At 42.5% G+C, this 26,138-nt stretch overlaps 1 protein-coding gene across 1 annotated transcript; it reads right to left on the reverse strand.

The window, feature by feature from the left end:
- Positions 1-1,074: 1,074 nt before the first annotated feature.
- On the reverse strand, positions 1,075-25,922 carry RGS13 (regulator of G protein signaling 13). Its single transcript, XM_059041659.2, has 6 exons — positions 25,893-25,922; positions 24,049-24,116; positions 18,734-18,833; positions 15,485-15,546; positions 3,481-3,647; positions 1,075-2,353 (listed from the first exon to the last, which is right to left on the reverse strand). The coding sequence occupies exons 2-6, from the start codon at positions 24,110-24,112 to the stop codon at positions 2,168-2,170; spliced, it is 579 nt and encodes a 192-aa protein (XP_058897642.2). The 5' UTR covers positions 24,113-24,116; positions 25,893-25,922; the 3' UTR covers positions 1,075-2,167.
- Positions 25,923-26,138: the final 216 nt, after the last annotated feature.

A 26,138-nucleotide genomic window follows, 5' to 3' on the forward strand; every position in this document is an offset into this window, starting at 1 on the left:
CAGAGAGAGACATGAGGTGCGTGAATAGACACGCATCCAGTTGCTTGGTCCAAAGCTTTTTGTTTCTTGTCACCATGTGGCAGCTGGGCAGAGGGGACTGTATTTGGAAGGTAAAATCAGCACATAAGCAAAGCTGAAAGTTCTAGACTTACCCTGTGTTGGAGTGCAAGGGGAAAATGAAGTAGCAAAGGATGTTGGTTATTCCATTTGTAAGTTACATCAGTGTTTGGGCTGATTTAGTCTAATTTGCGTGAGAAGGGCTCAAGGTGTCCTGAAACCATGTGTCTCGAGGCCATGGATGTATATGACCTTTCTGACTTGCCCACGCATATACTCATTTGCTGATGGAGTGAGATGAGGAGACTATTTGAAACGCATGGAAACATTTTTTTTCTGGCATATCGTGCCTAGGGATCATTATCAAGTTCAGATATCTAAGACTTAGACCTGTATTCTTATACTAGTAGTTTTAAAAGAAATAAATTAAATTCAGTGGATTAGATAAAATTGGACTACTGTGGTAACACCTTCTACAAGTAACTAGAGCCCCCATTAATCAGCTTTATACTTTTTAACAAAAAATGTTCTCTTGCACAGCTAATTCTCTTTCCCAGAAATGAACCCCTGAATATTGATTCTATATTATAATAATTCTTTGTTTAATGAGAATAATTCCAGTTAATATTTATCTTCATGTGATACAGCTTAGGTTTATGGGCATTTTAAAATAGTAATGCTGTTTCAGTCAAATTTGAGACCTGAGAAACACTTTTCATACTAAAACTAAAAATCTTCAGAAATTTCATACAGTTAATTCTTTGGAAAAAATGAAATTAAATATTTAAAGTATCTTATTCTTTATCAAAAGTAAAGAATATTTATCCATTACTAAGGGACATTTATCCTATGCTATGTGCCGAACAAAGCAAGTGAAACAGACATGAGTTCTTTCCTCTGGAATATTCTGACAGATTCTAAGAAGATTCTATGACAGGGAAGATAAAAACAGTCTTTTACCAGAAAAATTACTTTATCATGTCTTCGAAAAAAAATCACATATTTATAAAGTTTTTCGTTTATATTTGGATTTATTGATTATCAAGACCATCATGATGGATTCAAATTGTGAGGAGAAAAACCTCAAAATATAGGAACCAAATTTTCTACCCTATAGCAATATAAGTATGAAAATAAATGAGGAAATTCATACATTTAAATAGCTTAGACTCATTTGGAATTTTTCACATGTAGAAGATATATGCAATATAGAAGTTCAGTTATGAAAGTAATAGTAGGAAGATTTTATAGGTAAAATATCTCTGAAGAACACATCTTTTTATATGGCTTATGATATAATACAATTGATTATACTTTGAGTACCAAATCTGTCTACTAATTAAAGTTATTACAAGCACTCTATCTAAAGAGTACATTCACGCTAGATACAAAACTCATATAGCTACAGTTTTTAAAGAACTGATCTGTGCATTATGACAGAAAAATTTCATTAGTAAGAAAACATCCATCTAGTTGGATTTCTACAGTAAAAACTTTATCGCACTGTTGTCATGAAGAAAGACCTTCCTTCTCCTTATATATTAAGTGAGCTATGTAGGTATACCATAAATTGTGTTATTCATGTTATAAGAGTTCTGTAGTCCATCCTTTCAGGATCTGTTTCTCTTTGAGAACGAGAAATCAATTTATAATTGGATTTCTTCTATTTCGTTCCTACTCCATTTCTGATTTTTAAAAATTTATTTATTTTATTTATTTATTTTTTGGCTGCGTTGGGTCTCTGTTGCTGCACGCGGGCTTTCTCTAGTTGCGGCGAGTGGGGGCTACTCTTTGTTGCGGTGCGCGGGCTTCTCATCGCGGTGGCTTCTCCTGTTGCAGAGCTTAGGCTCTAGGCATGCGGGCTTCCAGTAGTTGTGGCTCGTGGGGTCTAGAGTGCAGGCTCAGTAGTTGTGGCGCACAGGCTTAGTTGCTCCACGGCATGTGGGATCTTCTGGGCCCAGGGCTCGAACCCATGTCCCCTGCATTGGCAAGTGGATTCTTAACCACTGTGCCACCTGGGAAGCCCAGAGTTTTTTTAAATTTTTTTATATTAAAAGCACAAAGCCAGGACTTTCAGTATACCTTTTCAATTTAAACTTTTGAGTGGTGGTCAAGAATTGTTGTTGGGTTGAATAGTCTTCAGAAGTTTCTGGTACATTTCTGACTTTAGAAACCTGGGATAGGAATCCCTTTCCATGTTCATATGCACTATTTTTTGAGCCTCTTCAAAACACGTTTGAGTGGGTTTTTGAATATTCTTGATGATGGTTTCTCTTGTCGAACTGTCAATGTTAATCTGAAAAGTGAAATTACATGTAGCACATAAGTAGGCATAATTGAAGATGAAAATGGAATGGAAAGGTTTAATTTTTTTCCTCCTCTCCTTGTCAGTGGAATAGGGTAATTTTGTTTGCAGTTTCATTGGTACCTTAAAAGACTGATAAGAGATAAGCTACTTGCTTTTGAAAAAGTAAACATCCAACTCCACATCCCAGATTAAATCCCCCCCCCACACACACACACACACAAAACATGAGGGCCAAGACCAGGGAAATACCAGAAACCGTTGCTTCCTTAGGCAGGTGCAAGTGGTTTGTTAGTGGAGTCTGTAAGCAAGGAGTTTATGAGATGAAGCCCTCTTTTAAAGAAAGGGAAATTGGGGCTATTTTGAAGTTTATCTTCCTTAATAGTCATGAACGTTGATTTAACTGACTATGCTCTGAAATGGGAAGAAAGTGAAGAGAAGTGGAGAAATAGAGGAGAGAAGTGGTTAGTCAATAAACCAAGTATTTTCCAGACAAGAGTTTTGAGGAACAAGTCAATAATGTTGGACTCTCCTGAAAGACAGGAATCTCATAAACCGCCCTCTACCCTTATCCTCTTGACCAGAATTTTCATTCCTCGTTTTCTCTCCACCAGGAGGAGTCTCAGGATGTCCGTTTCATTCATGACTCTTTATTTCCTTTCTCCAGTTGTAAGTGATTGGCAGGAATGTCTGTGTGAATGTTTGCTGCGTTTGCTGGTTTTAAACTAAGGTGAGCAGTGATGGCATGCTTTGCCCACCCCCACTGGGGAAGTCACCACGTCTGTGCTATCTGTTGTTTCTTGTAGCAGAGTCAATTCTTCTTGCAAGGACTTCTTTTTTTTCACTTTCCTGGGAATTAAGATAACTTAATGAGGAGAGGCTTTGGAGCCAGACAGGCCTGACTTTCCTACTTAACTGCTGTGTGACACTGAAGAAGTTAAATTAACTTCTCAGATTCTCGGGTTTCTTATCTGTGAAATAAGGTTAACAATACTGACTACATAGCACTATAGGAGGTACTGGATGTAAAGTGCTGGCACACACGTGTGCTTGACAGACACTAACGCTTTCCTGGGGTGTATTGGTTTCCGGTTGCCGGCATTGTCAGGTGTGGTTACCTCTCTAGGGGACTGTGGCTGGATGTAAGTCCTATAAAGCTTCTTGGCCCTAGAAGTTCTGCTCCTCTGTGAGGCAACTTTCTTATAGGTTTCACACGCCATCCAGAATTTAATATTTTCATCACTGTGCTCCGTTTTTAAGTATGCCGCATAGACTACCGGACCATCTAAAAGTAGAGGAAAAATCAGTTTATTTTCCTAGGTCAGCATCCTAAAAATATCTGAACAATATGTAATGCAGTTTAAAACTAACATCTGAATCAGAGCTCCCACATTATTTAACAAGTGAGTATTATATAATGATACACACACACACACACACCGCATCTCAGTTACATCTGTGCAGCTGAAGCATGTTTTGACAGTGCCCGTTAGTGGTGGGATCATTCCTTCGTTCCTTTATTCCGTGTTACTCAGAGCAAAATGCCCACTAGTGGGTCTGGGTCTAGGATGGAATAGGTCACAAGGACCCAGAAAACAGGACTTAAATGGCTTCAGTGGCAGAGAGCGCTGATCATGAAACTGACATGAAAAATCTAAAACCTCAATACAAACTGGAGGGTAGGGGCAAGGTTTAGAATCTAAACGGGCAGGTCAGGGGTGAAAGGAAAATGTCCAGACCACGTAGAAGTGATAGACTGATCAGGCTGTTTAGCCCGGGGCGTTTCTCGTATGCAGTTAGAGCAGGAGAACATAGATAATGAACAGTTCAACTTCCTATCAGTGGTTTATGGTTCACACCAGAAATGAAGGACGAGGCAGGGAATGGAGTTCGGATCGGGTGTTGGAAACGACCTCACAGTCCAGAACGGGGCAGAACGGCCGCGAAGTGACGCTTGATGCCAGAGATGCTCACCCGCAGCTCTGGTCTGGTCTTTTTTTTTGCGGTACGCGGGCCTCTCACTGTCGTGGCCTCTCCCGTTGCGGAGCACAGGCTCCGGACGCACAGGCTCAGCGGCCACGGCTCACGGGCCCAGCTGCTCCGCGGCACGTGGGATCTTCCCAGACCGGGGCACGAACCTGTGTCCCCCGCATTGGCAGGCGGACTCTCAACCACTGCGCCACCAGGGAAGCCCTGGTCTCTCCTGAAGTGGTAAGATAGGGGCAAACGTGTGGGAGGAACTTTCCCAATTGAGCCACTGTTTTGTGGGCACCAGTGTTTGAAGAAGAGGGTTAAGTGAGTTTTCACAAATCTTAACACATTAATCAGAATCTTTGGGGGGGATCAGGTATTCTCAAGATTCAAGATGAACCCTCTGAGAAAAATATTACACTTCTTTTGGTGACTAGGAAGTCTCTTGGCATATCTGAGGAATTGAATCGCTAAATGATAAGACAATGTAACTATCAGTGATAGTGACAGAAATGTGTATGTAGGCCAGTTGATCATGTGGTGAAACAGGATTTTGACTAACCAATATCTTAGTACTGTTAACTGTTACAAGAAATACTAGTAATCAGAGGGAATAGCAATGGTGAGTAAAATCCTGTTTTCCTAGATCTTCACATTGGAGATTGGATCTAATGACCAGGCTCCTTGACTCCTGGGCTTCAGCCGCTCTGTCACCACTGATACAAAAATAAAGACAACCATTAAGGTATTTTGTATTTAGGAGGAAAACTCACACAGAGGCAGAGTCTAATAACACCTTCTAAGGAGGCATTAGGGTTGGGGAAAGCTGGCGATCTGCGAGAACTGTGCTGTCCTAGGAAGACACAAAATTAGAGCTCGGTTCGTTAGTATCATGGGAGCAAGTGTAGCCTTCACGACATTGGGGGTAGATGGTTCAGAAGCAGCGTTGTCTGAATTGAGAGGACAGATGAGGTGGGGGAGGGGCTTGTATAAAAATGTAACAAGGAGAGGATATGGATTTGGTATTTCTACCCAATGGGGGAATATACTCTACCTTACACTTAAAACAAGAAGTTTGTTTTCACAGCAATTAACCTTAAGAGGTGCGTCACCTCTTCACAGACTCAGAAGGCTGGGGTCGGAGAAGACAGATGTAGCAATTGGCATTTCTGGTAGAGAGGCAGGCGAATGGGTAGGCGAGCCAAAAGACAAAACAAATCAAAACAGAAAGCCATTTCTGGCATAACAAGTGAAGCTGGAAGCCAGTAATTTGCAGTGTGTATTGAAAGAACTAGAATCCTATTTAAGAAAATAAAAAGCAATTTTTTATACTTTGTACCTAGAGAAATTCTGACTGAGTGCTTCATTAGGAACAGAAAATAAGGATCCTAAAATAAAGGAGTTATGGAATAGGAAAAGAAAACAAACTACCAGGTGAAATCTACAGATCCTGGAATGAGGCTTAGCCACCAGGCTGCTTGCATGGGTTAAACAGGTGGGGTGGGGGCAGTTGGGGGGATAATTTGGAAACCAGTGTTAGATTACATGTTATAGTATTCCGAATGTGTGTTTATATTTATGTTTAGCTTAACTGTATAGTAAAATGGTTAGGGCTGCTTATTCTAGAAGCTGCCTGCATCTGTATCTGCCTTCTTTAACTTCCCTCCTGATTGAGTGGAGGAAGGGTCTTTTGGGGGCTGGCCGAATGGTTCAGCAGTTCTCAGCATCCCCAAGTCCTCTGCTGATGAACCCATCCGTGTGCTGCCGCATATATTTTTATATAGATACCCGATGTGGTAGACGGTGGTATTGTTCTCAGTTACTCCTGCCCTTCTTGGAGGAGGATTGTACTTTCATGTCCCACTTATTTCGGCCTTGCTCATTGGACTTGTGTCAGCCAGTGACACCCGTGCACAGTGTCCTGTGCAGGTCAGGCTTCAGGAGGAGGATCAGGTGGTCCTGCCATTGCTCCCCACCGCCCCCCCCCAAAAAAAAAAACATGAGAAGGACACATTCTGGAAGAGCTGCTCCTTTCGTCTGAAGGCCAGAATAAAGACCTGCAACAGAGCTACAGTTGATCCAGTTATTGTGTAGCATGAACAAGAAATGCACCTTTCTTGTAGATTAGTGAGATTTTAGTACCACCTATTACTGTATCATATCCTAGTGAAAGCTGACCTGGACCGCTTGAACTTGTCTGATATTACTGATGGGACTCTGGTGCGTAGAACAAGTAGCTCACGTGATTGGTATGTTTTATAGAATTTTCTCTTCATTAGGCTAATTGTTACGTAAGTTAAGCAGCTGAAAATATTTGTACAAAAGTGTTCCAGGGGGACTTCCCTGGTGGCGCAGTGGTTAAGAATCCGCCCGCCAATGCAGGGGATTCGGGTTCGAGCCCTGGTCTGGGAAGATCCCACATGCTGCGGAGCAACTAAGCCGTGTGCCACAACTACTGAATCTGCGCTCTAGAGCCCGTGAGCCACAGCTATGAGCCCATGTGCCACTATTACTGAAGCCCACGTGCCTAGAGCCCGTGTTCCGCAACAAGGGAAGCCACTGCAATGAGAAGCCCGCGCGCCGCAATGAAGAGCAGCCCCCCCGCTCGCCGCAACTAGAGAGAGCCCGCGCTCAGCAACGAAGACCCAACGCAGCCAAAATAAATAAATTAATTAAATAAATGTCTAAGGAAAAGAAAGTGTTCCAGGAATCCGAGCAATTATTAAAGTCAGAAGTGAATTGCTCACTTTAGAATTTCTGTTGACTCATACAACAAAGGGATTACAAGGTGGGAAATCCTTTTCCAAATTAGGCGATGCAGCCCAGTGCGGCCCGTGCTGAGGTTTTCAGTGATGCTCCTTTCTGAGCACTAGCGCTCCAGGGACCGTGATTCTGCTTGAGCAGAGCAGAGTAATAGGGATAAACGGGAGACTTGCTCATTAAACTGAGAAGATGGAAGAGCTAGGTTTATGTCACACATAGTGTATGCTTTTTCCTTGAAGAATGAGAGTGGTGCCTTTGGGACTCCCTAGTGTGTTCTTTACAAATTAGTTACTGAAATTAGTATTCTGTGACACACAAGGTAACACACACTGGTATCTTGATGTAAATAGAAAGGAAACATGACATTCCTCTTGTCCCAGTCAGAATAGTGGCCCATCTATTCCAGGATTGTTTTCTGCAAGGCGGTAAGGCTCATGGCACGCATTAAATCCTAAAAATGGGCTGTGTGGCAGTCTGCTACCAGGCAAGTGTCTAAAACTATGTTAAATCCATTTTATTTTTAATATGCACCACTGGGGAAAATGAATTCCATAATTCTACCAGCCTCTGTGTGAAGTTTTTAAAATAAGTCTGTTTTATTGAAATTCTCTGGTTTGGCTTGTATGATATTAATCATTTCTGGTTTTTCTCCTAACTTCTCTTTGCTGTATTATTATAAAAGCAACTTAAATACAGAAATTTGTTAACAACTTGATATATTTCCTTTCACTCTTTCAGTCCTTTGTTCATGTTTAACTTTCTACCTAAAGAGTATTCATTCTTCTTCCCAAATACAGACACACTCTTAAATTACCTTGTTGGCATTACACAATGAAAGCAATTTTGTATCACTCTTTCATACTTAATATGGTGTAGCAAACACTTTCTCTTATTTACTCTTTTTTTTCCTCCTGTTTATACTCTTAAAGGTCATGTAATAGTCCATTGCAGGACTACTACACTGTATTATATTTAGCCGTGCTACCATTATTGAATTTTTAGATTATTTCCCCTTTATATGTTGTAATGTATTCTACATTGACCATTTTGGTTTATAAATCTTTGCATCTCTAATTATTTCCCTAAGAATTAAAAGAGTAGAATTTACTAGATTGATGATGTAATACTTTTGGAGACTCTTGATACCTATTATAAAGTTGCTTTCAGAAATATTTCATTGTTTTTCATTAGTAATAGCAGTGTTGACATGTCTACACACTCCTTCCTTCCCGATCAGATTGGGTAAAACCAGTGACTTGTAATTATTTAAATTTGTGTTTTAAAAATATTAATGCTTAAACATTTTTTCTTTATTCCAGACCATTTCTGTTCTTTCTGTGAATTTCAAATTTTTGGTCCATTTTTCTTTTGCATTGTTACTGTTTTCTTGAATTTCCAGGTCTCTTTGTATATTAAAGACACTCTCTGTTTTATTTATGGCATTATCTTTTTTTTTTTTTTTTTTTTTGCGGTATGTGGGCCTCTCACTGTTGTGGCCTCTCCCGTTGCGGAGCACAGGCTTCGGACGCGCAGGCTTAGTGGCCACGACTCACGGGCCCAGCCGCTCCGCGGCACGTGGGATCTTCCCAGACCGGGGCACGAACCCACGTCCCCCGCATCGGCAGGCGGACTCTCAACCACTGCACCACCAGGGAAGCCCTATGGCATTATCTTCTGTTTTACTTTTACATGTTACTTTTGTTTATGATTTGGGGGGAATATTTGTAAAATATCTAATCTGAAAAAGCCTTAGTTCATCTCTTTTCTGCACTCTTCTTAGAGAAAAATCTGTAAAACGAAAATCTGGCCATGGCCCTTTATTTATAGCCTTCAACCTTTCCCATTGCTCTAATGGTAAAACCCCTACCTCTCGGCAGTGGCTGCAGGGCCCGTGAGGATACCGCACTGTCTACCTCTCCAGCCTCATCCTGTCGTGCCTGAACACGGTCCTGGTTTGCGCCTTGCTCCTCCTGGCCAGGTAGTGTGTTACTGCCATGCTGCTGTACATGCACTTCCTTCTGTGTGGCAGGCTTTATACCCCGATCTAAGACTCAGGTTTGGTGTCTCAGTTTCTGAAGGAAATCTCTCCGAAGGCCCTGTCCGCACAGCAGGTTAGATAAGTGCTTCCTCTCAGTTGAGGAGCAGCACCCAGTCCACGCTCATTTTCATTCTCATTGTATCTCCCTCTGTACCACAGTCTGCTCTGTTTGTTGATTTATTTCTCTTGCTCTCCCCTGGCCTGCAAGCCCTTTGAGAACAAGCCCCGCAGCTACTCACCTCTGCCTGCCCCACGCCTACGTGCTGCCTGCCTGACGGATAACAGGTCCCCGGTAAAGAAATGTTTGTTAATCCAGGCTTTTGGAGCCCTCGTGCTTCTGTATTTTAAAGAGACTGTCTGTCGATTTTTTGAAGTAAAGAGACAGGCTCTAATTATTCAGCATCCAGGAAGCACCAAAGACCAGAGGATTATACCCGGCAAGCTGTTACTTTCTGGTTTCTTGAGAGCCAGGCGGAAGAGGTACTGACGGAACACTGAGCTCTACAAAAGGCCAGGTTTGTTGTGGTTCTGCTGTTTCCCCTGCAAGGTGAGGCCACGCGGGAGAAGTTAAAGAAGACAGAGGTGCTGGCGGGAAGGGAGAGGCACGGCGAGTGTGAGGGCGGAGGCCGAGGGGAACCACGGCAACGGCTGTGGGCGGCCGTGCTGAGGCTAAAGGGTGGTGTAGGGAGCTGTGAGTCCCCAGTGAGCAGCACAGAACCGCACAGGCGAGCAGAGCCGGGGGGACACACGGGGCAGCGACCACACCCCTCAGTGACGGTGACTTGTAGGGTCTGCTCCGTGGTGTAGAGCAGCCCCGGTGCCTTGGGCACTGCGACGATCCTGCACTTTCCACCTGGCATTTCCAAGGCCGTCCACGGCGATTGTGATCGCTGAGAAAGGGAGGGAAGCGTTCAGTGCCTTCAAGGGCGATTTTGGCCAAAATTAAGATGGATAGGCAAATTCCGGGGCCGATCCAGAAGGGCTTAGCTGTGTGTCTGCTCTGGTGTCTGTGCCGGGGTGCGCACCACAGGCCCTGGAAGAATGCACAGTTGTGCTTTCTCACGTGGAATCATCACTGCCCATTTTAAAAGGGGCACTCGGCATGACCGTCACCCTAACAGCGCGGCTCCGCAACTCTCCAGAAACTATTTGCCGTCGCCTCCCTCGACCATGCCAGCTCATCCTCTCCTCGGCTGCTGACGGCCCTGCTTCAGGCTGAGCTGAGAGCACAGGTTTGACTAGGTGGAGGTTCCCTCACCTTCTCTCCGCCAAATCAGGCAACCTACGTCCGCTGGTACCTGCCATTTCTGACTCTCCCCCTGCCAGGAAAGGATCCCAGTTGCTTTTTGCATGGGTCAAACAGTTCATTTTTGGCTCCTACCTGATTTTGCTTTCCCTGTTGCCTTGCACTGCTCCTTTGCTCTTAAAGTCGCCTCCTCTCTGTTCTGTGTCATCCGTTTCCTCCTCTCCAATGGTTGCCGTCGTCTGCAAATATGCTGCTTTATTTCCCAAGTAGAACCAATAACAACTACCGACTCTGTACGCCCAGTCTCTGTGCTTTTCTCGGATGAGCTTCACAGCACAATTTATGTAAATAATTCCCCGTATCATCTGCCTTGCTTCCTCCGGTTCAATCCTTCTCCTCCAGGCCCCCAGGCTGCTCTTATCTCGGCACAATGGACTTCAGGTTGCCACACCCAGTGGTCTCACTTCCTTCCACATCTCACCTGACTTCCCAGCAGCCGTAGACACAGTGCACACCTCCCTTCCTGAAACGCTCTCTTCTTTGCCTCCCGTGATGATATGCTGTCCTGGTCATTTTTCACTCACTTGATGCTCCTTTAACATCTCCTTCACAGACTCCTTCTCTTCTCTGGATATGGAAATAATTGGTGTGCATCTAAGCTCCACGTCTGGATCTCTGCTCACCTCTCTCTGAACTGTCCCTCTAAGTGAGCTCATAGGGCCGAGGCTTTGATTAGCATCTATATGCTAATTACTCCAGGTTTTGTCTTCCCTTACTGAATTCCAGTCTTGCCTGGTTTGTTGAAATAGCCTTCTAACTAGTCTCTCTGCTTCTTTTCTTCAGAAGAGAAGTAGCACGTACTATTATTGATTTCTTCTTTTATTGACTTACAATATTAATGTCAGGGATACAGCATCGTAATTTGATATTTTTATAGATCATACTCCATATAAAGTTATCATAAAACGTTGGCAGTATTCCCTATACTGTACATTGCATCCTTGGGTCTTCTGTGTTTTCTACCCAGTAGTTTGTATCTCTTAATCTGCTCCCCTCCCTTGCCCTTCCCCACCCTCAGAGAGTGTTTCTCAGAGCACGTTAACGCTTGTTACTTTGCATTTAGGGTCGTTCATGTGGCCTGTAAGGCCCTGTGCTCCTGTTATGCTGAATTTCTTTCGGTTAATTGAAGACGCTAACTTCATTCGTATCTCAGGGTCTTCTGAACGTGGTTTTCCTCCGCTTGGGCCGCCCTGCCCCCAGACCCCAGTTTGGCTGGCCGCTTCTCATCATTCAGTTCTTAGCTCAAATTTTACACCTTCCCACAGTTTGTCTCTAATCATCCCGTTGAATTTCCCTCTTACTCCTGTCTTCCTTTGCCATACGACCTGGTTTTGTTTTTTTCAAAGCGCTTACTATACGTCCTGGAATTAATTAAGCTATTAGTTGGCTTTCCTGTTTGTCTCTTCTCCCTCTAGAGGGCGCACACGAGCTGAGCACAGTGACCCTCTAGGCCTCTTAACTGCGCTGTCCAGGGCCAGGAAGGTCAGCCAGACGCATGGAAGGATTGAATGACTCATCCAAGGGCATTAGTTCCTGTTTTAAACTTATTTTTATTTATATTAAGCATACGTTACTCGAATATTAGTGGGAAACCTCTATCCTCATCTTTTGAGATTTGGCCAAAACATATTATTTATGTATGAGCCTTCTGCATTCTTTTCTGGCATTCTTTTCTGATATTTTAATCAAAATCAAAAATAAAACTGATTAATCAGAGTTTTGATTTTAATTATTTTTTAGTCTTGACCTTTCCAGTTTGTAGAGTCCTCAGCTTTTAGGTGATCACTGGGCTTCACTGGTATCACAGTGGTTGAGAATCCGCCTGCCAATGCAGGGGACACGGGTTCGAGCCCTGGTCCGGGAAGATCCCACGTGCCGCGGAGCAACTAAGTCCGTGCGCCACAACTACTGAGCCCGTGCTCTAGAGCCCGCGAGCCACAGTTACTGAGCCCACACACCACAACTCCTGAAGCCCGCGCGCTCTCTAGAGCCCGTGCTTTGCAACAAGAGAAGCCGCCGCAATGAGAAGCCCGCGCACCGCAACGAGGAGTAGCCCCTACTTGCAGCAACGAAGACCAGATGCAGCCAAAAATAAAATTTTTAAAAAAGTTATTACTACTTCAATGCCCATTTGAAAATAATTTTTTTCCTAAAATCTTGGATGTTTGGAAACTTGAAGGACTTTTCTGTCATCTGTAAACTTGGAACTTCTGCAGGGTACTTTCTCTTTAATTCATTGTGGAGATTTTTCTAATGAGACCAGTCTTCACACCAAATCCCGAGGAATACTACACACTACATTTCTTCACTGAAAGAAGCACTCATTTGCCTTTGCTGTACTTACTTCTTTTAAAACCGTTTCCTATCTTTAAAGTACTTACAGTCAGAACTCTTTATCATTTTACAACAATCCGAGTCATTTAAGTCCCAGCTCAAAATTTGCCTCTTGTGAGAATCTTTGCCATGTGGGTTTCTGAACTACATATTCTTAGAAATTGTTTTCTAATCTGTGTGGAGGCATCTGTGTGTCTTAGCTAGAGGATGTGTTTTACTCCTGTGCTTGGTCAATGTAAACGCAGTCTATTCGCTGGCACATTTAATGTTTGTATTCTTAGTTTTATCTTTCTTATTGTATGTCCCATAGAATGATTTGTTTTGTCACCTTTTTATTACATGATTGTTGAATTTTGACATGAATTTCACAGTAATTCAATTTCTGGTAAGATTAGTACCCTGGTTGTGGTGATTTTTGTAAAGAGCAGTATGCTGTCTTCCTGTCCTCATCTTTTCTTTAGACTTTACTTATTCTTATGATGCTAGATCTCCAAATTGCTAATTCTAGCCAAGATCCCACTGGAAAATTTTTTTCTGAGTAATTAACTTTATTCACTTAGTTTATGAGGCTGCCAGGATTGGCACAGAAACTCTTACACAATATGGTTTGGCGTTTTGATCTTTTCTTACTAGTATTTGTCTTGTATTTATTCATGGAACACTTATTGCCCATTAGGTACAAAGCACAATTTCGGCCTCTGGGAGGTAAGATGAAAGGTGGGCGAGAAGTGATCTGTGCTCTCGGGGAATTTACAAGCTAGTGAGAAAGCAGCTGCGGAGAAAAACCCAGTACACGAAATTGCTATAATTAGAGTCAAAGTAAATAATGATACTATCAAATAGAAGAGAGAGAGAAAAATATTTCCAGGAGGTTTCCAAGAGGAGAAGGTGGAACTTGAATCTTGCCTTTAAGGACGGGCAGAGTAGATAGAGGAGATAGAGAGGCAGAAGCTGGACCAGGAGAGTCGGACAAGTAGAGGGCGGCGCAGGCGTCACAGGGGCGGGCAGGCAAGTCACGTGCAGGGACAGAGCTGGAGGTGAGCGTTAGAAAGTGCGCTGGGTTAGGTATAGAGTCCTGAAAGCCACGTTGGAGATTTTGGACTTTTGGGTGGGCAGCAGAGAAAAAGGAATGCTATTCAAGACAAGTACTTTGTTGCTAAGAGAAATAACTCTCAGTCATTGTGTGTCTCCTCTGTATCAGGCATTGAGCGAGGGGCTGTATATTTCACCTGCGCAGTAATGCTGAAAGGATACATGATACTATGCCGTTCTGCAGATGAAGAATAATAAACTCCAAGAGGGAGATTAATCTGGCAATGCTGCCCAATATGGATTACTGGGGCTTGGGGCGAACTCTGAATTATTAACAGAGGATCAGTCAGGACAGCCAACTGAACCTATACTTTAGTCTCTTCGTCCTATACCAATGTCCTAAAATTGACCAAAAGGATACACATCTTAAAATTTGCAATCATGCTGGCAAACCGGATCACAAGCTATGAGGTACACCTGAAAAGTGGGAGGCGGGGACGGCGGCGTCAGAGAAAGGAAGCGTGGCCTTCAGTGCCCACTGGGAAGGGCTGCTACCTGAGGTGGGCCCCCAGTGACAGAGCCTGGAGCTGTGGGTCCCAGCACTGTGGGCGCTGTGGAATGAGAGCCAGGCCGGCTGGCTAAGGTGTTTCAGTAGGAGTAGCCAGGGGTCCGCACCTGTGCCATGGCCCTCGAGGCCAGGTGGCGACAGCTGTCTCCAAACTGGGGGGGTCGGGGATGGGGTGCGGGGCCCTTGAGTCAAGAAGAGCAGGCAGCACCCCAGGAACATGGCGAACCTTGGGGGACAGGAAGCACCCTGCCCAGAATAACTGCTGGCACCCCTGCCAATTTAAACCTTGGGTATCACAGCTCACTCCCCTCCCACAGTCAATAGATGTAGACAGATTAAACGTTCACAGAGAGGCTAGCAGGGAACCTCAAATCAAAAAAGGCCTAGAGCAAATCATTAGCAGACATTTGAGGGGAACAAACTGCATCTTGAGAAAAGTCCCCAGTTCAGCAAACAGGAATTCTCTTTGAGTATGCCCTAATTTTTCTCTGCACCTGTCCTCTGGCGTCTGTCATTTCCTACAGCCTCCCAGTTTCCTACCCCAGACACCGTTGACTGCTCCCTCGTACGTCTTGCGTTGAGCCTCTGACTTTATCTTCCTCACATGGACTGCTTTCCTCTTGCATTTATACCATCTGAATTCTGACACATATATAACTAAATATGGACTGAAGTCCCACTTCAATCAGACACTGATAAAGTTAGAAGCAAACTTTGAGGAGTTTTAGAATATCAAAACTCAAATTTATTCTTCTCAAGGCACTAAGAAGAGGAGATTGGTTTTTTTTTTGATTATAACTTTAGAAAGCTACAGGAAGGCAGTATATTTCAGTATGTGTTACTATTTAAGCATATTTTCCAAGGGATTTTACACATATACTTGTGAAGAATAAATATTCACAATGACTAATCTTGCTTTAATTAACACCAAAGAAAATAATACTGGTTGACACAGCAAACTATTTTCAGGTTTCTTTTTTTAACCGTGGCAGTTGCCGTTTAGAAGTCTATGAGAAGAGCAGCAAACATACATCATCAAGTTCCCTCATTTTCCTCCAAGAATAAAACTGACTAGTCATTAAAAAAAAACGATATGTACATGATACTCACATTTCGTAGCCATCAACTTTTCAAAAGACTGGGCCCATTGTAATGCTTCCTCCAAAGTAAGGCTTTGAAAAGAAACAAAAGATGCTCATTGCTCTAAAATATTCTCAAGCTGTTTCTGAACTAAATAGAAATATGCTATCTTGAAAATAATGCCAAAATATAGTTATACTCTATTTGTGTGTAGTTTTGGATGGAAATTTATTTCCCAGTGATCTTTTACGTTTTATTTTTACTTTCTAAGTGATTAGAATTATAAAAACAGAAAAGTAGAAAAAAACATGAAAATCTGATAAAATAAATTTTAAAAGATAAAGAACCAGAGTTTTATAATCTCTGTGGCCCAGATTACCATTGTTAATATTTTGATGTATTTCTTTTTAGTTTTTTGGTTGTATGCGTGTTTGTGTGCTTTTAACCAAGAAGTATTCATTCTCTGCGTATGTGTGTGCATACTTTATATGTGTGTGGGGTGTTTATATACATGAATATACATACACACATACATATATATGTATATATACCCTTTTAATAAGCCTTTTATGTCTTCACAATTTATAGTGTTATAATTTATAATTGTAAATTTATTTATTTTTTTGATTAGGGAAATATTTATTCTTTTATCTCTAGATGAGTAATTGTAAATTTATAATCACTGGGAGTCAGTATCATTTGTAGTGACCATGAAGTATTCTATAAGGGGGTATTCCATAGTTTACATAATTATTCTTAATGAGTGTTTTGATCATTTCTAATTTTTCACCAATAAAACCAAATATAACCCAGCTGTCATTGAGGCTTCCCATGCCCGCAGTCAAGGTAATTCCTTAAGAGATGAACAGAAGTAGAATCAATGCTTCTAAAAGGGTTATACGTTGTATGCCGCTGCCACCAGCGATGTGTTTGCTCATTTATCTATTAGACTCTTTGAGTTTTTCCACAAGACCTATTGGCGTGCATAACTTTGTATTTATTATGTATAAATATTTTCTTGGTCAGTTATTTGCTATATATTTTTTTACCTTGACGGTTTTAGATTTTATCACTGTGAATAATATGTCAAGTTGCATTTGACCTAAACAGTATGAAAAAGGCTGTTTACCATTTTGAAAATACTGTGGAAGATACTGGCTTCGAGACTTCATTTCTTTCATTTTGGTGGGCTTTTTGAGGTGAATTGGTAAGCGACTGTTCTTCAGAATCACTTTCTTTCCCTCCTTTAAAATACTCAGTGTGTTCATTGCCATTCAGTTTATGATACATTCTTACTTTTCCTATTTTTAATAACCGCATCTAATCAAAAGCCACTGTAGATACAAGCAAGCACTGCCCATTGGCCATCACCTGGTACAGTTAGCTCAGCACTCAGTGTTGAGGGGACAGCCATCTGCATTAGCAGGTACTTAACACAACGAAAGAAGATTAGTTAAAGAGGTTAAAAAGTAACCTGGCTCATAGAAAAATATTGGGAGTCCTAGCAAGGTCAAATATCCTTTGTCTTCTGAAAGTTCAGGCGGTACTTGCTAGTTCTAGGAGGACTGTTTGCATCAGCGCTGAGGCTTAACAGTGCACTGCCGTTGCGATTGCTTTCAACAGACATTGCCATGAAGCGGTGTCAGACTCGCCGTTCCTTTCTCGCATTAGAACTTTAAAAACAGAAACCTAAAATCACCTTTTCCAGTCCAGCGAAATGACAAGTGCTTGGCAAGGTGTCCTGCAGACCTAACTGTCATGTAGGAAAGAAGAAAAGCTACAGTGTGAGAGGAGATACCGTCACTGGCCTGGGTTAGCTCAAAGTGGGGTGCTGGTGATTGCTGGCAAGGGAGCACCTGTGCCTCTAAGGGTCCTGAGTCTATGGAGATGCATTGTGCTTGGGGGAGTTACGGTTGGGGGTAAAGCTGTGAAGTAAAGCTTAGTTTTAATCCCATTTTTGCTTGTAATTTTTTCTGAGTATTTCACCAATTTCATGCTGTCCCGTGGCTACCAGTTTCCCTTAGGGTAACTCTAAACACCTTTGTCCCCTCATCCACTGGAGTTTCTAATAACAGACTCCACTTTTGTGTCCCCTCCTTTCTTCTGGACAGAGAGAGAGCAGGTGCCAAACAGGTACGGGAACATTCTGAGACGTCGCAACGTTGCGGAGAGAGGAATGAGGAGCGTTTGGAGTCTGACCGTCCTGGGTTCTGATTCCTGTGCTGGACTTAATAGCTTTTGGTCTAACTTAAAATCTCCAAGCTTCAGCTTTATTATCCCCAAAGTTACCCTGAAAATTAAGTTAGGTCAAGAACACAAAGCACTCATCAAATGCCTGTTATCTCTTGGTTTGTGAGGAATGTGAATTCTCTGTCCTTGGCCTTCGCCGGCCCTGATGGCGGGTGTCAGGGCGGCTAGAAGGAGGGCAGGCGTTGATGGTGATGCTCTATGGGAACCGTCAGCAGAAGAGAGGGAAGCTCTTCCCAAACCAGCCTTCTCGGCTTCCTTCTCACGCAGGCCCGCGCAGTTCAGCAGCCTCGACTCCCGGTTACAATGCTGAGCTTTGGGTCTTCCTGCCTCCCCCACCCACCGCTGGAGACTCCGCACCCTCCAGACACACGGTAGCTGGTTAGCGTTTGGGGACATTGGGATGCCTCAGGGCGGGAGCCTGCATACCGGGAGCTACGCGACCGCGTCTCCGCGCAGACGAGGCCGGGCTCTCAGGCCAAGCTGACAGGTGAGCAAATCCACTCAAGCAGTTTGTTAGCCTCCGCAGGCCTATTCCGCTTTCCACTTTAGCATGGCCACCGGCCCCGTCTGAACGGCTTCATTTTGAGTCATGGCAGAATGTAGAAGAGGCCTGGGAGCTTGGTGAGCGTTTGGTCGCCCCCCCAGTCTCACCTCTCCCAGCCACGGGTGAAGGTCTGGCACTTCGTGGATAGAGGGTTTGCACCATGTAAATATTCTGGATGAAAGAATCTCATTTTAACACATAAAGTTTTAACAACGTGAGACTTTAAAAAAACCTAAGAATATTTGTGTTCGTAAAAGACTCTCCAAAAACATTAAACTTGCTGAATTCTCAAGTGTAAACCATGAATAATGAAAATGGAACCTTAGGGTAACGCGCGATTGCCCTTCTAGTGGAATTACTCACGTGTAAAGGCAAATTTTACTTTCTGAGCAAAGTATATTAAGACGGCAGTTGAATGAACATACACCTACTTATCATGTGATAAATATACATTATAATGGTAATAGAATTTACAGGCTACTTACTTGGAAGGAGGCCTCTTAGAGCCGTCTCTGCACATCTTACAGATCCAACGATTCTGCCTTCCCATCCTTCTAAAGAAATGCAGCAGAGGCTCCGTATAATCTAGTGATTTAAAATGATTGTATATTCGAGTCAGTTTCTAAAGAACAACGTTATCAATCATAAAAAGATAAGGATGGGTTCTTGAAGTTAACGGAACACACCGCTGGTGGGGGTGGGAAGGCGGGAAGAGAATGAAATGACTCATCTCATAAATAGTTTATAGGAATATAGGTGCTTTGAGTTGAGAGTTTAGAACTCATCTGGCCCACCTGTTCTCTAATAACAGCTTTCAAAAAATACAGCTCTCTGGAAAAGATCTTTCCACGTAGGGGCTCCCGGCAGTGAATTCGCCAACTGCCAAGTCTTCCCACTTTGGAGGACTCTTATTTATAGAAAGATCTCTCAATATACTGAACAAGAATTGGCCTCTGTGTAATTAACCAAGCAAACTAGTGTAAACAGCCAGATTAAAGAATAAGCCCTTTTAAGGACGAATTCCGAGCGGAGCGTTGCTCACCTGGCTTTCCCCACTCCCGTCAGTGTAACTTCGACTTTAAAATTCAGGTAGGGGTTAGTCGCCCGGGCTTTATCGGCAGTGTATGGCGTAGAAGGTTTTTAACTCAGGACTTGGAGGAAAAAACTCAAACATTTGTTAAAGATGATTAAATCCACACTTTACGATGAGAGCCGGAAATACTTTGCTAAATATATGTTAACACTTATTGGCAATGAGTTATTCAGGATAACGAGGGAGTTTTCTATCAGTCTTTACTGGTTCACGGGAAACACCTGTTGAACACTTGCTGTGTACCAGGCTCTGGCTGCGGGCGGTCGGCCCAGGTCCTGTCCTTCCTCTTCCCGTCCTCACTAACAAGCAGTGAAAATTCACGCGGTGGGGACTTTGCAACAGGAAGTACAGGGCCCCGCGAGTACACGTGGGAGGAGAACCTAAGCGGCCCCGGGGGTGGTTAGAGAAGGCACCCCGGTAAAGCAGCAGCTGAGCTAGAACTACAGGGTGTGCGGGGATGTGCTGAGTGAAGGCGGGAGGCAGCTTGGGCCCAGGTCAGGAGGCACTGGGTCGGGTCCTCGTTGAGGACGTGGAAGGAATGTGGTCACTACCTGAGTCCAGGGTATGGCAGGGGGAGAGCTCGGAGAGAAAGGCTCCCAGGTACCCATTGCAGCAAGAACGCGGGCGGAGATGAAGTCATGAGGGTAGAGGCGGAAGCCAAGCACAGTAGGCCTTACACACCATCAGTTTCACAGTGAGAAGCTGGAAAATCACTGAAGGTTTTTTAAAATATGGAAATGACGTGTTAACATTTGAAACCGGTTTTGTAGTAGAATGGATTGTAGGGTGGCCAGGGTGGAATGAGGGAGACCAGTTAGGCGGGGACTGCCGGAGTCCGGGTGAGGGATGTTGCAAGCTTCGGTGAGGAAGGTGGCGGCAGTGGTGGGAAGGGGATAGATTTCAGATGTTTTAGCGGAGGAGCTGTCCGAACTTGTTGGTGTATTGACTCTACCCGGTGGGAGAAGGAAAGGAAACGAGTTCAGGTAGAAGAGATTCAACCTCAAGGTAAACATGGGCAGTTTTCGTAAAACATGGAAGAGAAGCCAAAAGAAAAGATGAGATGGTCCGGGAGACAGTATAAAACAAGAAAAGCGGGTAGCTCAAGACAGATGAATGAACACACATGTTTAAGAGAGAGACTGAGAAAGAGGGCCCTGCAGGAGGAAAATCAGAGAAACATGCTATGACAGAAACCAAGGGAGGAGTTATCAAAAGGAAAAAAAAAAAAATGGCTGAGTGTTAGGACCTAGGTAGAGATTAAAAGAGCAGAGGACTGAAAACATCCCTCAGGTTTGTTGACAAGAACGGCATCTCTAACCCCGGTGAGAGTGGTTTTAGTGGAGTGGGGAGGGCAGAAACAAGGAGCAAAAAATAAGAGGAAATGGAGGCCTGGCCTGCACGTCTCTGGGGACATCGTTCATGAAGTCTACACCGTGAGTGATTCAGCCTGAAGTTGGCCGTGGTAGCCATGGACAGAGGGCGAAGACGTAGGAGAAGGAGGGAAAAGCAGTAGAATTTCAGGTTTCTGAAGACTAAGGAGGAGGTGGATTCAGAAGGGGGGTGTCGGACTTTGGAGATGTCCTAGTGGAAGCATAGGAGGAAGTTACTGTCCCCTTGTAATTGGAAGGGGCAGGGAAGGCACAGGTGCAGGTCTAAGTATATTTGCAGGTCTGGGGATAAGAACTTATGGGTGCTGTGGTCTGCTGGACAGCTTCATTTTCTGTGTGGGTCTTTGCTGTGAGGAGAACCAAGGGACGGGAAGCTAAATGCATCTACAGGATGGAACAAAATTAGGACTCTTGAGTGCAAATATAGATTCACACTAGTTTAAGCAAAAGGGAGAGTTTATTATAGGGAATATGTTTGTGCAGGTAGATTCTGGATGGCCTTCAATGTTGGGCTCTACCCTGTTGGTAGAGATAATTCATTGAGGTCTTTCAATAATAGTGTGATGAAAATAAGTCTTTTTCTAGAAGGACAAATCTGACTGAAGATGACTAACACTGAAATAATTGAGGCTGAGACAGCTGTTACAGCGACCGGCTGTCCTTAACTGATCCTGTGTGTAATTGCACCCTCAGGTTTCAAGATTCCTCATCTCTGTAATCACCTCTAAGATGCGGATTATACCCGATGGCTCTCTGCTTATCTTCTAAGTAGGAGGATGGTAGAGAACTTCTTTCTTTCATGTGTCATTTCTTTCAGTGTCGCTGGTCATCTCTGTCTTCTCCTGGGCCTGGACTTGTCCCCCAAGCTCTATTTAACAATCGTTTTTATGTCTCATCGTCTCCTCACTTGATCTACTGGATCTGTGTGCACACATTGGTGATCTGTGTTTCTAAAGTTCATGTCTGTTTATAAGTCATCATATTTTCTTTTATAAATTCAACGCACCTGTTTGACAAAAGCAGAGCAGTCTTGGTGCGCCCCGCCCACGGAGGTCAGCAGCACAGCAAAGGTGAAGTAATTTCTGGGTGCGCTAGAGTTTTGGGGAGTCTCGCCGTTCCTGAGAGGTGACAGGGTATATGAAAATAATCCTGGGCTCTGAAGCCAAACAGACATATGCTTGAGTTCAGGCTCTTACTAGCTGTGTGAACTTGGGCATATTAATTAAACTCTCAGTTTCCTAATTCCCTCTTCTCTAAAGTGGAACTGTAAATATTAGAAAAACGCATGTGTGCGAAAACTGTCTGTCCCAGTTAATCTGATTGTCCTTCAGCTTCTTACACTCTGTCCCTCAGGAAACATTTCCTAAGCTCTAGTGTATGTACAGGAAGCACACGTTCTGTCAGACTGCATTCCTTCCTCTTTTTCAAGTTCAGCTCAGACCTCGTAAGTTCTTCCAGTTAATCTTATGCATTCTTCAGTGTGTCAGCACACCCTGCAAATCCTCCTTCCTTCGTTTGCGTTTGCTCTTGTGTTCCTATTTTTCTGTTGTTCACGTATTATGTTAGTAGCTGAGGTTCCAGCTTTATAATTAGCTAGGTCTGCTGCAGAGCCGCAGACACATGTGGCATGTGTATCCTGTTGAAGGGATGGGGCCGCCGGGAAGGATTTGTTTGGCCAGAAGAGCCCTGGCAAGCCTGAGGGGTAGAGGGGAAGGGACGAGAGGACAGCCCGGCCAGAGCTTCCCCTCATGTACAGTTATGCGGGCTGTCCCCCAACCCGGATGCCTGGTCTGGAGGAGAGAAGGGTTGAGATCCACCCACACTTCCCTTTCCAGGCTGTGGCCCCCAAGTGGGGTTTCATGCATGTGGTGGAAAGGCTCCCTTTTTTAATTCCAGCAAAGGCTCCATATAGACGAGTAGCAGCCCTGTGCTCAGCTACACGACTGATGCGGAGGGTGGTTCTCTGGCCCAGGAGGCTCATGAGTTGGAAAAGGAGTGGAATATAAATATGTATAATATACACAAATATATACAACAACATAAAAATAATGTTATTTATATTTCTGACTTTACTCTTGCTAGAGTATAAATTTCCTGCTGTTATGTGCAAATGCTATTTGATAATCATGTATAAGTAGTTGTTTATATGTTGTATTCTAAGTCAAACATTCACAGATTTATTAAATTATGGAATGCCAATAGAATATAATGACATAAAAGCATCAACAATTAAATAATACTCAGTGACAGAATTGGGTACACGATGTATTCTCCATAGAAAAATTAGATCACAAAGTCGTCTTTTTCTATGAAGTTTTCTGGTTTTCTAGTCCATTGAGAGACGGCACTTGTTGGATGCTGTCCCAGTGACTGGAGCCCTGCTGCTTATCTTCTAAGATTCCTGGGACCTCACGTCCCTTGCACACCTGCACACCCTCCTTCAGTTACTGCTGGATTCACTATCACTATGCACCTCCACTTTGCTGGAATAGCACAGAACACTCCCCATGTCCTCATAATGCCCCCAACGTTGAAACCAAGAGATAAATGCACAATTGTTTAACCCAGTTTCTGGTAATAGAACAGATTGAACTCCTGAGTTTATTACTTCTTCCAACTGACACTGCCAAAATTATAGCAAAGGAATATATGAGGCTTAAACATGGAGGAGAAGGCAGGTTAAACAAGGAGACAGAAAACACAATATTTCAAATGAATTCTGGAAGATGGAAAGCAGACAAAGTAATCGAAATTAAGATTCTCATACCTCTAAAAGGAGAAGAGAAAAGGCAGCCTTTGGAATTTCATCTGACAAAATGAAGAAAATATAATTCACAGTGTGAGGACAAAGAACTTCCAAAATAGCTACTGGTTTAAAAGGAAATGTCTGCAGTCCTGCGTTCAACAATATTTATCATTAAGTAGTGCCTCCACATCTACAGTTACCAAAATATAGGGTGACAGAGAGAAACACTTTCATATTTACAATTGCAAACTTTTAAGAAATATTTTTGGTGATTCCAGAAGGAGTAAATTCTAAAAAAAAATTAAAGTATATTTCTTCACAACTAGAATTTGATTAAAATTCCTGTTGATAAACTCGTATTTATTTTGCTTATCGTTAAATCCAATTAAGAACATTTGCAGTGAAATTATACCTTTCGAGTTAGAGCACTCGTGGTCATTTACTGGTAAAAATATAAATGAGCCTCAAATATTCCACACAACTACAATTCTGCTTTGGCAAGGAAAGAGTTTCCTGTGAGAGAATGACTTAAACTGATAAGATATAGAATTTATTTAAATTGGAGACACTCACCAAGGTTCACATCAACAATAATTTTTTTCTCATATTGGTGGTATGATATGTGGAAAAATTCCATTGACCTAAAAATAAAATAATAACAAAAACAAACAAAAAAATTATTGTGTGCTTCCTGGAGAATGCATATTTGGCAAAGATTTCTATAAATACCCTGCCTTACATTTTAAGCAAATATTTTTTCCACTTTGTAAGTGCTGGGTTATGGTTATCTACATTTTTGATTTATTAACTCCTTATTTAGAATTTTATTAGTTTCATGCATTGATATCATAAAAATTCCTATACTTTTTATTTGTATTTTCCATTGCTTTTTCTTTAAATATTTTATCTTATTTAATATTATGTATTAATTTACCTAGCTTTTTTTATTTTTCAATATCCTCATGGTAAAACTAGTGTGCACTGTTACTATCTAAGCATAGAATATTTGGAACAAGTTTAGGCGTCTGTATGATTTTACCTCCAGTGTTTTTTCCTGATTATTTTAAAAGAAAGAATATATTTTATCTGTGAAAGCCAATTCTTAGAGTGGTTATAAATGCATTAGTTATTAATTGAGTTAGATATATAATATGCCAGGAATAGATCCAAGTTTCCCCTAACGTTTAAATGAAATCTTTCTCAAAGTGATATGAAAATAAATAAATTTTCTTAAATTGAGCCTTTTGACATATTTAAATGTTCTTATTATCCTGGTAGGCAATTGATATTCTGTTGATGTGTAATGTTGTCATTTGAATGTGTTTATTTTATAATGTGACATGTCACATAAGATTTAGAAAAACCTAGAAAAATTTTTTATTTTAGTGAGATTTTGTCTGTCATAGCACACAAAGTTCTTGCCTTTTAAAAAACAAGTAATTTGGGCTTCCCTGGTGGCACAGTGGTTGGGAGTCTGCCTGCCGATGCAGGGGACACGGGTTCGAGCCCTGGTCCGGGAAGACCCCACATGCCGCGGAGCAACTAAGCCCGTGCACCACAACTACTGAGACTGCGCTCTAGAGCCCGTGAGCCACAACTGCTGAAGCCCGTGTGCCTGGAGCCTGTGCTCCGCAACAAGAGAAGCCACCGCAACGAAGAGTAGCCCCCTCTCACCGCAACTAGAGAAAGCCCGCGCAGCAATGAAGACCCAATGCAGCCACAAATAAACAAATAAAATGAATAAATTTTAAAATAAGTAACTTAAAAAAAAATAAAAGTGAAAAACAAGTAATGTGCTTAGGCATAACATTAAAGAATGAAGAAATTTCATAAAATCAAGTTAATACTTTATAGAAACCGTCTTCACAACCTACACTTGAAATCAGTACAGCTAATTAAATGATGGAACTAATCATTGGTAATGCGTAATTTTTGAAACAAACAATTCTGAAGTTCCTGATTTTATAATGTATCTTTATGTGAACATATACACACACATGCACACAGAAAACACATAAAATGAAAGACTCTACTCGAAAATTGTAATATTTCCTTTACTGCTCAATTTAGAAGCTTCGTTTATACATGAGTGACTTTAAGTTTTAAGTATTCAAAGCCTAGGCCACACAAATGTGTGTTTACTAGTTCGTTTCTTTGTTTTCCTTAGAAGAAACCTGCTAACACTTGTGCTTTTGAAATAAACATCCACTAGTCATTTATACCAAGCGAACATTATTGTATTCATCAACTATTTTATAGAATCTCATACTTACAGATACATGCTCTAGAGGAGTCCACCATGCTGAATTCTATTTCCTCCCTGTATGATCCTTTTGAAATCAGGTTCTGAAATTCCCTAAGACCCTCAGCATCTTATTTTTGCTGGCCTAAAAGAACTTGACTGTCTCAATAACTACCTTCGATGGTACTCTGGCCTCTGTACCGAATGTTCTGTTTTTACACACGTATCTATGCAAAGAGAGGTTTTGTTGAATATGGAAATCAGTGCTGTGGGATGCAATGCGTTGCTGATAAAGAGGTCTTATCTAACATTATTAGCCCATCTGAAGTGATCAGATGATTGGAAGCGGTAGCTCCATGAGATCTTCAATGTAGTAATCAGCCTTTTTTTCCCCCCAACAATTCATTTTTGTAGTTTTAGA

The sequence above is a fragment of the Kogia breviceps genome, chromosome 1 (genome assembly GCF_026419965.1).
Source record: "Kogia breviceps isolate mKogBre1 chromosome 1, mKogBre1 haplotype 1, whole genome shotgun sequence".
Classification (NCBI taxonomy): domain Eukaryota; kingdom Metazoa; phylum Chordata; class Mammalia; order Artiodactyla; family Physeteridae; genus Kogia; species Kogia breviceps.

What these genes read in the sequence shown, in the direction of transcription:
- RGS13 (XM_059041659.2), bottom strand. Translation starts at nt 24,112, where the DNA reads ATGGAATTTTTCCACATATCATACCACCAATATGAGAAAAAAATTATT. An exon ending in TCTAAGAGGCCTCCTTCCAA is followed by an intron (nt 15,547 to 18,733) that starts GTAAGTAGCCTG and finishes TTCTTTTCAAAG; the next exon opens with CCTTACTTTGGAGGAAGCAT. An exon ending in AGCCACAGTCCCCTAGAGAG is followed by an intron (nt 2,354 to 3,480) that starts GTAACCACACCT and finishes TTCACTTTTCAG; the next exon opens with ATTAACATTGACAGTTCGAC.